At 44.5% G+C, this 10,821-nt stretch overlaps 1 protein-coding gene across 3 annotated transcripts in view; it reads right to left on the bottom strand.

The window, feature by feature from the left end:
- The window catches only part of LOC143010966 (F-BAR domain only protein 2-like), a 34,283-nt gene that overhangs the window by 22,737 nt on the left and 725 nt on the right, over nucleotides 1-10,821 (bottom strand). For all 3 annotated transcript variants that reach the window (XM_076163585.1, XM_076163587.1, XM_076163586.1), the window contains exons 2-6: nucleotides 4,110-4,201; nucleotides 2,348-2,422; nucleotides 2,104-2,245; nucleotides 973-1,125; nucleotides 631-735 (exon numbers count right to left, since the gene is read on the bottom strand). In XM_076163585.1, the coding sequence (XP_076019700.1) occupies nucleotides 631-735; nucleotides 973-1,125; nucleotides 2,104-2,245; nucleotides 2,348-2,422; nucleotides 4,110-4,201 (567 nt within the window). The remainder of the gene's footprint in view (nucleotides 1-630; nucleotides 736-972; nucleotides 1,126-2,103; nucleotides 2,246-2,347; nucleotides 2,423-4,109; nucleotides 4,202-10,821) is intronic.

Genomic DNA, 10,821 nt, shown 5'->3' with positions numbered 1-10,821 from the left:
TCTAACACACGCAGACACACCCACCCGCAGACACACTCAAGACAAAGAGAACACACATGTCGGAGCCCCCTGGTGATGTCAGAGAGCACATGTGTTGAGTGTTTAGAACTTATGTCCACATGTGCCGCGTCTCAGATGAGCCGTAGACTGTGATCCCGAGGAAGCGGAGCTGTAACGCTGCTCTCTCTTGGGGGAAAAACACACACACACACACACACACACACACACACACACACACACACACACACACACACACACACACACACACACACACACACACACACACACACACACACACACACACACACAAAAGAAAAAGGAAGAAGGAGGGGGGAAAAAAAACACTCGGGCTAACTGGAACCATTTCTGGTGGCGGAGCTGCTGCGGTGTGGAGAGGATATGAAGGCCAAATTCTGCTGATCTGATTTTAATTTGGAGTTTATCTAATCAGGCCCTCAGATGGATCCAATCAGGGCTTTCCACAGTGATTCCGTTATAGAGGTTAAAAAACACAATCTGGAGATGATACAGGGCACGGAACGTGGGGAACACACACACACAAACACACACACACAGGCGAACGCAAGACACAGCTTGACGGCTTTACGCAATAAAAGGGCGGTCGGATACCTGTGCAGTCCCCGCCATCTTCTGCTCAAAGTCCGACTTGGCTGTGGCGTATTTCTCCACGTAGGACTTGTAGGACTCGGTGGCTTTTTTGGCTTTCACTCCGGCCTGCGAGACAGATAACACCATGGTTTATTCATGTGGCGCGGGAACAAAAGCCCTCTGTGCCCCTGAATCAGCTGATGAGCAGCAAGAGGACCGCGGCTCCATTTTAAAGTCAGACCATTAAAAAAATAAAAAGAAGCTCTTGAGGTTACTGGGGAGTCGAGACTGGAGTGTTAAGAGGTTACATCATGCGTTATAACTGTACCGTGATTATGTGTGTGTGTGTGTGTGACCTCCCACCTTGTCCACATCTCTCTGGGTGGCCCCTTCCTTGCGGAGGCGCTCCTGCTCCACAGTTTTGGCGTTGTAGATCTCCTTGGACTTCAGCAGAGCCTGGGAGGTGGCCTGGATGTTCTGGACGGCCTCCAAGGTGGACGCCACCTCTTCTTTTGTCTTTAAATACACACACACACACATACAAACGCCGCCAGTCTCATTTAGGGTGAAGGATACGCGTGTGAGTCATTCGTCGCTGTGCAAACTCAATCAGACTCCAAGTGGTTTCTTTGTGTACACGTGGATCAAAAGCAGATTGTATCGAATCTACGGGGACGACGTTTGCTCCTGGACGCCCTTGTTTACTATGCGAGGTTGTAGGAGAGAATAGACTTATTAATGTAGACAGAGCTGCTTTAGTAGAGCAGATGGAACCTGTTAAAGCTATACAGTGGCTGCAAAAGTGCATACGAGTGAATGTTTAGGTTCTTTTTGAATGTTACAGGTGCGTTTGCAGAGTATTTCAACACAAAGCCACGCACGGTGCTTTATACTAACTGACATGACGAGCTCTGATTATCAAAACAGGAATCCTATCAAAGGTTGTGCAATTACGGGGCGGCCTCACAGCGAGCTACGGCTCTCGCGTTTCATTATGATCAATACATCTTCTCTCTTACTCATTCTGACAGGGTTACGCTTTAACGTAAACACAAAGTCGGCGCCGGGACTGCGAGCACTTCTCCTCAAAAATGGGTGTTTATTTCTTTAATTCACACTGCTTCAGTGCGATTTTAGGAGAGTAACGCAGAGTGAGGGAGGGTACGGCAGGGGTGGGAGCGTGACGGCCTCTTCGTCACGCAAAGGGAGCCGCTCGTTTCCAGCTTCTGCTTTATCTGAGGCCGCCGCTTCGTGCGTGAAAAGTGAGAGGGCGGGGAGGCCGGAGTGAGAGTGAGGCGTAAAACAATGCCTCTCTCTAAATAACTTGCGTTTCCTTTCCCTTCGTCCAAAGCCCAGACGACGACAATGGGCTTATATATATCTGAGGGAAATCAAAGGCTTTTCACGTTTTCTTTGTAACGAAAGATGCGAATCGGCGGCGCATTTAACGTCTTGAATCAATTCACCTGAACACTGATTCCGACCCGTCCATACCTTTTTGTGCGCTTTGGCCTGTTCGTCCACATACTTCTGCACTTCTTTTATGAGCTCCTGCAGCTTCCGCCCGAGCTCCATGTGACAGGTGGCCAGCTTCTCCGTCGAGCCCTTGAACACCTCCCACACGGGCGCAAACGTCCTGGGACACCATATTGACACATATAGCGGCGCCTCATGAATACTGCGACTGTGCGGGGGAACCCTTTAACGTGGGAGCCGCGCTGGAATAGTTCACACTTACCCAAGCTGAGAGAAGTTGCTGGCTGACTTGGCGAGTTTGGTCATGGACCTGGCATACGCCTCTTCGATTGTACTCCTAGGAGCGGAAAACAAATGAAACTCATCAACAACAGCGTCACGTATTCTTCAAGACAATAGTATCAGATCTCAGACGTGTGGAGATAACAGTTCTGGTATGGTGTAATGTGACAGCCGAGTGTTTCGCCAAGTTACAGCCCAAATAGGCCGATTCATAGAACAACTGGAGAAAGCGGCCAAAAATACCCACTTGGAACTCGCAAAATAAATGTTTGACCACGCGCGCTGTGTGTGGGCAAATAAGTGTGGTTTGGCTCGTGATGTCTCTGAAAACCTCATGATGGAGCTGCCAGAGTATGAAAGAGTGTTTGTATCTCCTGTTTCTCTCAATTTCCCCTCTTCGTTCCGTCTTTCCACACCAAAGTGACAGCGGCAGAAAAAAAATAAAAGAGTTGCAGCGGAGGCCTGGATCTGTCGTGTTTCGCATCCAACAGACACACACACACACACACACGCACAAGCACACTGAATGGGACAAGGTGTAAAACATTATCGGCTACATCTGCACTCTCATATCTCTGTGTGCACAATAGTCTTTCCTACTCTAAACTAATGTTGCAATTACAGCCAAGCACCTGCAACGCCGTCTGTCTTTTATCAAACCCATAAAAACCTTCTACTCCAAAACCAGAAGTCGTAAAGTCGTAAAAGTTGTGTATAGTGAACTCTAGAGACAATGTGACTCAGACTGAACACACTCATAGATCCACCTGAGAGAGATCAAAGGAGCAGGCTGGCTTTGGGTTTTAGAGCGACAGTGACACGAGAGAAACATCTTCACACACACTGCCTTCGCTCCGTATGCAGGCATGAATAAAGACGATTTTCTTAGCCGAACTTGAACTTGTTTTTGCGTTTTAAATATTTTCGTTGTGTTGTTGTGAAGATGAGAAGAAGCCAACAGGCGCCTGGTGCCAATTCGGTGTAGATGGAACACATGCAGTAGCAAATTACCCCCACAAGAGGGAGCCAGAGGGCGGTTTTAAACAGAAAAGTTATGACAGACGGTTAAGTCAAAAGCCACGCAATCTAGGATTTATGCTGGTACAGAAATACTTTACAGACTACTGACAGCAACATAAACAACCTTGGCATGACAGAAAAAAGGAAGCCTCTACCACCAATTAGAATGACTTTTATTTGAAATAAGTAAACAATCACCTGCTGGTGTGTTAATATATAAACGGGGGAAATCTAAAGTGATTTATTACAACACTGATGAGAATCAGCAGAAGTGTAAAAGTACATTTTGAATGCTGTACAAGCAATAAACACATTGTTCTGCAATATAAAGTCACACTTGAGGGTTGTAAAGTCCTCATAAAAGATGCACTACCTTGTAACCAATGGAATGCATCATCTTTGCTGTATAAAAAAAAAACCAAATCTGCGTTACCAAGAAAAGCCAATCGTAGTTTTCTTTTGACTGTAAATGTTCTTATTAAAAGATAACTTTTGACTATTCAACCAACTGAATCTGAACATTTGCATAACCAGTCAAGCGGGACGCAAAGAGACGAATCGGCTGAATATGTAGACAATAGCAGTAAATGAAAGATGTGTTGTGTGAATGTGTGTGTGTGTGTGTGTGTGTGTGTGTGTGTGTGTGTGTGTGTGTGTGTGTGTGTGTGTCTGTGTGTCTGTGTGTATGTGTGTGTGTGTGATCTCAGACCTCATTTTCTTACCTTTCTCTGATGAAATCTGTCAGCTCCTTGGAGGAAATTTGACCATGCTTCATGTTATGGTAGAGGACATCGAATCCATTGTTTTTGTCACCCTGTAATGAGAGAAAAAACATGCAGAGGTCCATCACCGGTGCAGGCAATACTTCCAACACATAGACACCTCGGGTACCGATCCGCCTTTACCGTGAAGGCCTTTTCTAAAAGCAACGCTCTCATCGTCTGAATGGCCTCGAGCTGCATCTGCAGCAGCCTCTGGTCGACCATAATCATCCTGGCCATCGCTCAGAACCATGAAGATGCTGAAAACCGCGTCAGGATGGTCTGTGCTCTGACAGGGGTGGACAACTGTCTGTTTGTGCAGCGGTAACCATGCCAAAGGTGTCTGGTAGCACTGATGCTTTGGAAATTCAAACACTTCTACTCAATAATTCATGTGACATTAATATGTAGGACAGTCTTTGAATGTTTTAAAAAAAGACCTGATGACAAGAAATGAGCGGAATACCAATACTACTACTCAGGAGGATGATGATACTTTAAATGTGTAGTGCTTATTGAAACATTCATATATTTGAACATGGTAAAGATAATTCCACAGATGGCAGAAGAGGTGAATCAGATCAAAAGAATAGTCAGATACTTAGTCAAACTAGATGATCAAGAGGACAAAGGCAGCTTGTTGACATTCTTCCTGTATGATAAGGACAACATGTGCTTCTGAAATGTAACTCTGTAACTGATAAGTCAGTGAGCGAGTGTGAGTCTTCACCGCTGACTCCAGGACACTTCACATGGCCTCTTTCTCTAACTGACTTCATTGTTTGTATTAAAGAGCAACAGGCGGAGGAACAACTCTTGCTCCTGTCACTCCCTCGCCGACACACCAGGCCTCCGGTTGGTCATCAGAGTGACACTATGGAGGCGGCCTACGTTCTTGAGAAAGTCTTGAGAAAGTTTCAGTTCCCCTTGCCGCTCCGATGACTACTAACTACTTCCTCACCAACCTCCGTTCTTTCGTCATGTCTTCTTCATTCATGTATGGTAGACATTTTAAGTGTGTCGAAACTGCTGATGGCTCCAGACAAGTGTCAAATACCCAACAGTCTCTGCTCTGATTGATCTAATTTTCAATCGCTCGATCTTACAGAAAACATGCACAACCTGTATGACGGCTAGTAAAGGGTTGCGTATCCTCATTCTAGTCTGACTGTGTGTACCAGCTTTGCCGGGCCTCAACCCGTGACCGTCGCACAGATATTTCCTGGTTCCTGAAGCAAGGCATGGTCAGCAAATTGGTACAGGGGCTGCGACGTTGCCGCCGCTGTGTGTTCTGCAGCTTCAGCTTGTGTCGACTTTTTTTTGGTCATTAAGTGTGGTTCAAAGTTCAGGAAAAAAAACGTGACAAAATAGTTCCAATAAGAGTATTTACAGAGCAAACGACACAGAGAGGGAAGCATGCATCTCTGGGCTCACAGCTTACTGACCTAGATTTTACCCCAGCGAGCAGATCACTGAGAAAGTATTTCCTGTTGTAACAAGATGACTATAAAAACATTACGGTTCCAGTGTATGTTTGGCATCTGCTGAGCCGGTAGCAAACAATGTGACAGGCACACATATATCAGACACCAGGAGGGGGAAAGTGATTATAGGAACTCAGGCCTGAACACTGAGCAGACACAATGACACGGCGCCGGTGACACAATTCTGAGGAACCCGACGAAGATTGGCTAATCCACAAAACAGGGAACTGACCGAACTGAGAGATTGCTCCAAGCTGAGCAGGACGGCAACAGGAAGACACCGTTCTGTGCAACTGGTGTGGAATGTAATACAAGTAACTACAAAGGAAAAACAAAAACAAATAAAGGAAAGAGTGCCGGGCCTTTTTGTTTTTGTTTTAGCAGGTTACAATAGAAGTGTTGCTTGCAAATCTACATACAATATGCAACCACTCCTCTGAATGAAGCCTTATATGTCTCAGCCTAACAACTGAAATATGGATCTTAAATGTATCTTGTCGCTCATGTGGACACTTATTGATCTAAACACTTTCAACAGGAGATTGATATTCCAGACGCATGTTAAGCAATTCAGAGGTGCTCATTATCTTCAGATTTGGATATATTGCGCAATGTAAGTCAATTTTATGATATTGCATTCAAACAAACTCTTAAAAAACACATTAGTAATTTAGATAACAGATTTTATTGCCCTTCCTGCTCGTGTTGCTTTCTGCTCCATGTTTGTGTACGCAACATCCAGACTGACGTGCACGCGCCGGGCGGAAGGTGCGGGTGCGCGTCACTTAGCAACCAGTCAACAAGCTTCAGAAAGGGGCGTGGCCTTCACGGCTGACGTTTTCCCAGCGACACTTCAATGGCGTCACGTATATTTCTTTATACGCGCGCGCTACTAACAGTTAATGAACGGAAATAAACGAAGCGCACAGAAAATAATGGCGTGTTTAAGACATGACGCAACTACCTGACGTCATATCTTCTCTCTTGCTAGGCGCTTGTAGCACTAAGCTTGTAGGAACTGCAGACTGCTGACCTATTTGTGTCGTTTTGTTGTTGTTATAATTGAGCACTTTGGCCTGATCTATGTCTTATCTGCGCTGGTATCCTCTTTCATCTAAACAAGCAATGAGGTGATGTAGTTCAGAGGGAAAACCATATTAGCGATCTGGATATGATGAATGCTGTATAGAAAGCGTCCTAACATACGGTCTGACAGCTTGGTATGCAAACTGCACCAAGGCAGATCGCCAAAAACTCAAAAGGACTGTTAAAACAGCAGGAAAAATAATTGGACTTCCCCTGCCCTCTCTGGAGGACATTTTTAAGACTTGTTGTCTCCGCAGGGCCAACACCATCCTGAATACCCTCTAAAAGGAGATACAGATCACTGAACACGCGGCACCTACAGACTGAAGAACAGCTTCTTTGTAAGGGCCATAAGTGAGCTAAACAAAATCAAACAGACAAATTAGTACCCCAAAAGTCAATTGCAATATTGGGGCAAATTGGGACACATTGGGACATATTGGGCATCTTCAGCTATGATGTCATGTGATGTCATATTGGGCAAGGGACATGTGATGTCATTTGGTGTTTGATGTTGTGATGTCATGATGTCATATGGGATGCCGTGATGTCATGTGGGATGTGTGGTGTCATGTGATGTCATATGTGATGTCATGTGATGTTGTGATGTCATATGTGATGTCATGTGATGTTGTGATGTCATATAGGATGTCGAGACATGTCATATGAGACATCTTAAGCTATTGGAACATCTTGAGCTGTGGGACTACTTATGTTTTAATGTATGAATGGAACTGTGTGTTGTTTATTTATTGTTATTTATTATTTATTATTTATAGTTATTTACAGTTTATTGCTTTTATTGATCACTGTTCAAAGATTCAGGCACAGCACAAATGCATTTCGTTGTATTATCATATACAATGACAATAAAAGCTATTCTATTCTATCTATTCTATGACAAATCTGGTGCAGAGTCTTTGATAACTTCACTCTGGATCATATCAGATCAGTATTACAAAACAATAAAGAAGCATTTATGCTTTAGCTTTATGAGAATATCATAATAAGCCACATCTCAGGCACTAGGCACCTGTCTGGATATTTAATACTTTGATATATTGAACACTTTTACATTACAGAATCAAATGTGTCCCAAAAGGCAACACGCAACACAGGAAGTATTAAACCGTCCTGTTCTTCCTCTTAGCACAAGGAAATCTACACTGATCGAAGCGTGGGGCTCATTCAAGCTCCACAAGGAAATAAAGTCTGTATATTTAATTCAACAGGGTGTGTCTAAGCAGTTGTAGATAGTGCTGTACGGAAGTATTGTTTTTGTGACAGTGCTTGAGGAAGTCCAAGCACCTTTTCAAACGGGACAAAGTCAGGTAGGATCGCAGGTCTGCCAGCGGAGAGGTGTCATTTCCAGCCTGACCCAATTGGAAGGAAAGCTCAGGTGAAAGCAGTGGGAAGAAAAGGAAAGCCTGCACACTTAGACTGAGACATATAGCATGAAGGAAAGCTGAACACACCTCCACCTCCCTCCCGCTCTCTCTCTTCAGACGGGCTGTAAACAAGGGCCGGGTGTCGCCTGCGAGACCTGCGAGCGCCGAGGGGTTTAGCCAGCCCGATGACATCACGGTGTCTGCACCGGGTCATGTGACCGGGAGGAGTCTGGGAGCGGTGCACTGGGCTGTCACAACTCATCACACCAGCAGCAGCAATACACAAAGCGCATGTGTGTGTGGTGAGCGAGCACACATAGGCCGGGCCTTGTTTGTGGTGGAAAGAGTAGCGTAGGGAGAACCTTGACCTGTGTTTTGTAAGGGATGTGATATCATGACAAGGCTGACTGGATAAATCCCAGAACACTATCACAACTCCTTATGACTCACTTAACCAACAATACTATTACATCCAGCATACATGGAGTAAAAGACAACAGTGATAAACCTTCACGATTAGAGGGGATCTGTTCCTAAAAGATTAAACCCTGACCCCAACAATGTGAACACAAATCCTCCTCACTCTTCACAGCCGATACTCGCCGCCTTATTCCGACTCTTTACACACACCATGATGTGCATGCATGTGTGTGAATGTGTGGCCCTAGCTTGCTCAGTGGATTGTGTGAGAACGAGACCACAAAGACTACAGGCATTAGGGAGTCGAACTTGAAGGCTGTCCCGAAGCTGTTGGCTGCTTCAACATTGTTTGCTTATCACACTGCCATCTTACTTTCCCATGAGATCCTGTCGGGCAAAACACACCACATTGCATAAAGCCAACGGCTCCTTGCATAATAGTGTGCTAATCTTACATGTATTCCCTATTGATATTTTTGAAGCAGGCCATACTAATCTGTCAGCTATTAAGACACCCACCCACACACACACACAATATGGTGTGACGACAAAACTATCAACCACAAAAGCAGCGAAGCAACAAAGATGTGTCAAGTATGCAAACAGGGAAATGGAAGTGTTACACATGCAAGTAAATGTAGTGAGGGGAAACGTTGCAGTGTCCAATCAAACGTCACGACTTAAATAGAGAAACTACACCGGCTGCTGAATCCTAAAGCGATTGTTTATGCAGCTGAGGGGGGAGACGTCCACATCAGAGATTCGAGCCAAGATTACATCTGAGGGAAATGGGGAGAAAAAATGTCTACAGAAGGACGGAGAGAGCGAGAGAGGGAGGGAGGGAGTGAGAGAGAGAGTGAATCTACATGTGTTTGTGTGTTTATATGTCCGGTGCAGAACTGAATGAGCACATCAGTGAACTCTTTGAGACCCTGACAGCGTCTGCGTTTCTCTATGTCTGTGGCGATGATTCGTACTGCAGTCAAAGGGAAACGGTGGCAGATCCAAATGCCAAGCGCGTGTGTGTGTGTTCTGCATATTAACCACACAGCTGATCTCTGCTGTCAGTGGATACTCTTGTGTCTCACTGCGGGGCACAAAGGGTAGATTGAAGAAATCAGGAGTGTCTCAGCTCTCCTCTTTTCCGTTTAGTTCATGATGGAAAGATGGCAGAGTGTTGCTCAGAAAATAACTTTGGAGGTTGACTCTATTGTATTTAACTTATATTTCTGTCCCTTTACTGCTTAAAACTGCATTTCAAGAATAATAACATCATGGCGATCCACTCACAGCAAGACGGTTCTGCAGACCTGTGGTGTGTTCTCACCATATCTTTGTATCACACACACAGGCCGGACATGTTAGGTTACAATGAAAGCATCTTCAAGTAAAGATGTTCACTATTGCTACACTCTTTAAAAAGTCAGAACCATCTGGAATGGAGGCCAACTAAGGCTCTCAACAGTAGCACACAGAAGTACACTTGGCATTGTTCACCATTCAATCAATCAATAACCCAAAACCAATCACATACAGAAACACTACACACACACAAACATACCAACACAAGCCTATGTTATAGAACACCAGCTATAAAACACACTGTATGTGACAGACAAACATGCTTGTGCATCATGCAAAGCAGAAAAGCGGCAATTTACAGGATTGACAAATAATACTGTGTAACCAGTTAATTACCCATATAAAATAATAATACTAATACCTGACTGAAGTGTGTAAATCCAACTGAGTGAGGCCAGATTAAACATTAGAAGCACCTAGCAACACAATACAAGCCAATAATACGTCACTAACTACAACTTCTAAACTAATCATCGATTTTAATGGACAAACCCCTCGACAGTGTCAACAAAAACGGGACATTTGCAGCGCCAACCTGTTAACCTTAAGCACAGGCCTGCTGCATGGGGAAACACTACAGTGTTGTCGTATCTCTTACAGTAGAATGTCGTTGTTTCGCTACTTCAGTCATTCGCTTTATCTCTGACAGCCATCGAAGCCCTTCAGACAACTGCCATAGAACCAAAAGAGACATTACTATGCTCTGATAACTTCAAATCAAGAAAGCAAGATCCAGATTTAACACATATTTTCTGTATTATAAAGCAATATGTGGGATTTATGAACCGTAGTCTAATGAGATTATGGCCAGATGGAAGTAATTTGTACATGTAACTACTTTTAGTCTTCAACCTGCTATTATTACGTAGCCACGTCAATTAATGATCTGCAGTGAAGTGACCTCTGGACAGATAAAACATCACTTTGTGTACT

This window comes from Genypterus blacodes, unplaced genomic scaffold (genome assembly GCF_046128005.1).
Source record: "Genypterus blacodes isolate CSIRO-AG114 ecotype Tasmania unplaced genomic scaffold, CSIRO-AGI_Gbla_v1 ptg000133l_1, whole genome shotgun sequence".
NCBI lineage: Eukaryota > Metazoa > Chordata > Actinopteri > Ophidiiformes > Ophidiidae > Genypterus > Genypterus blacodes.
The sequence above is the reverse complement of the archived record's forward strand: the minus strand, read 5'-3'. Positions and strand labels throughout refer to the sequence as shown.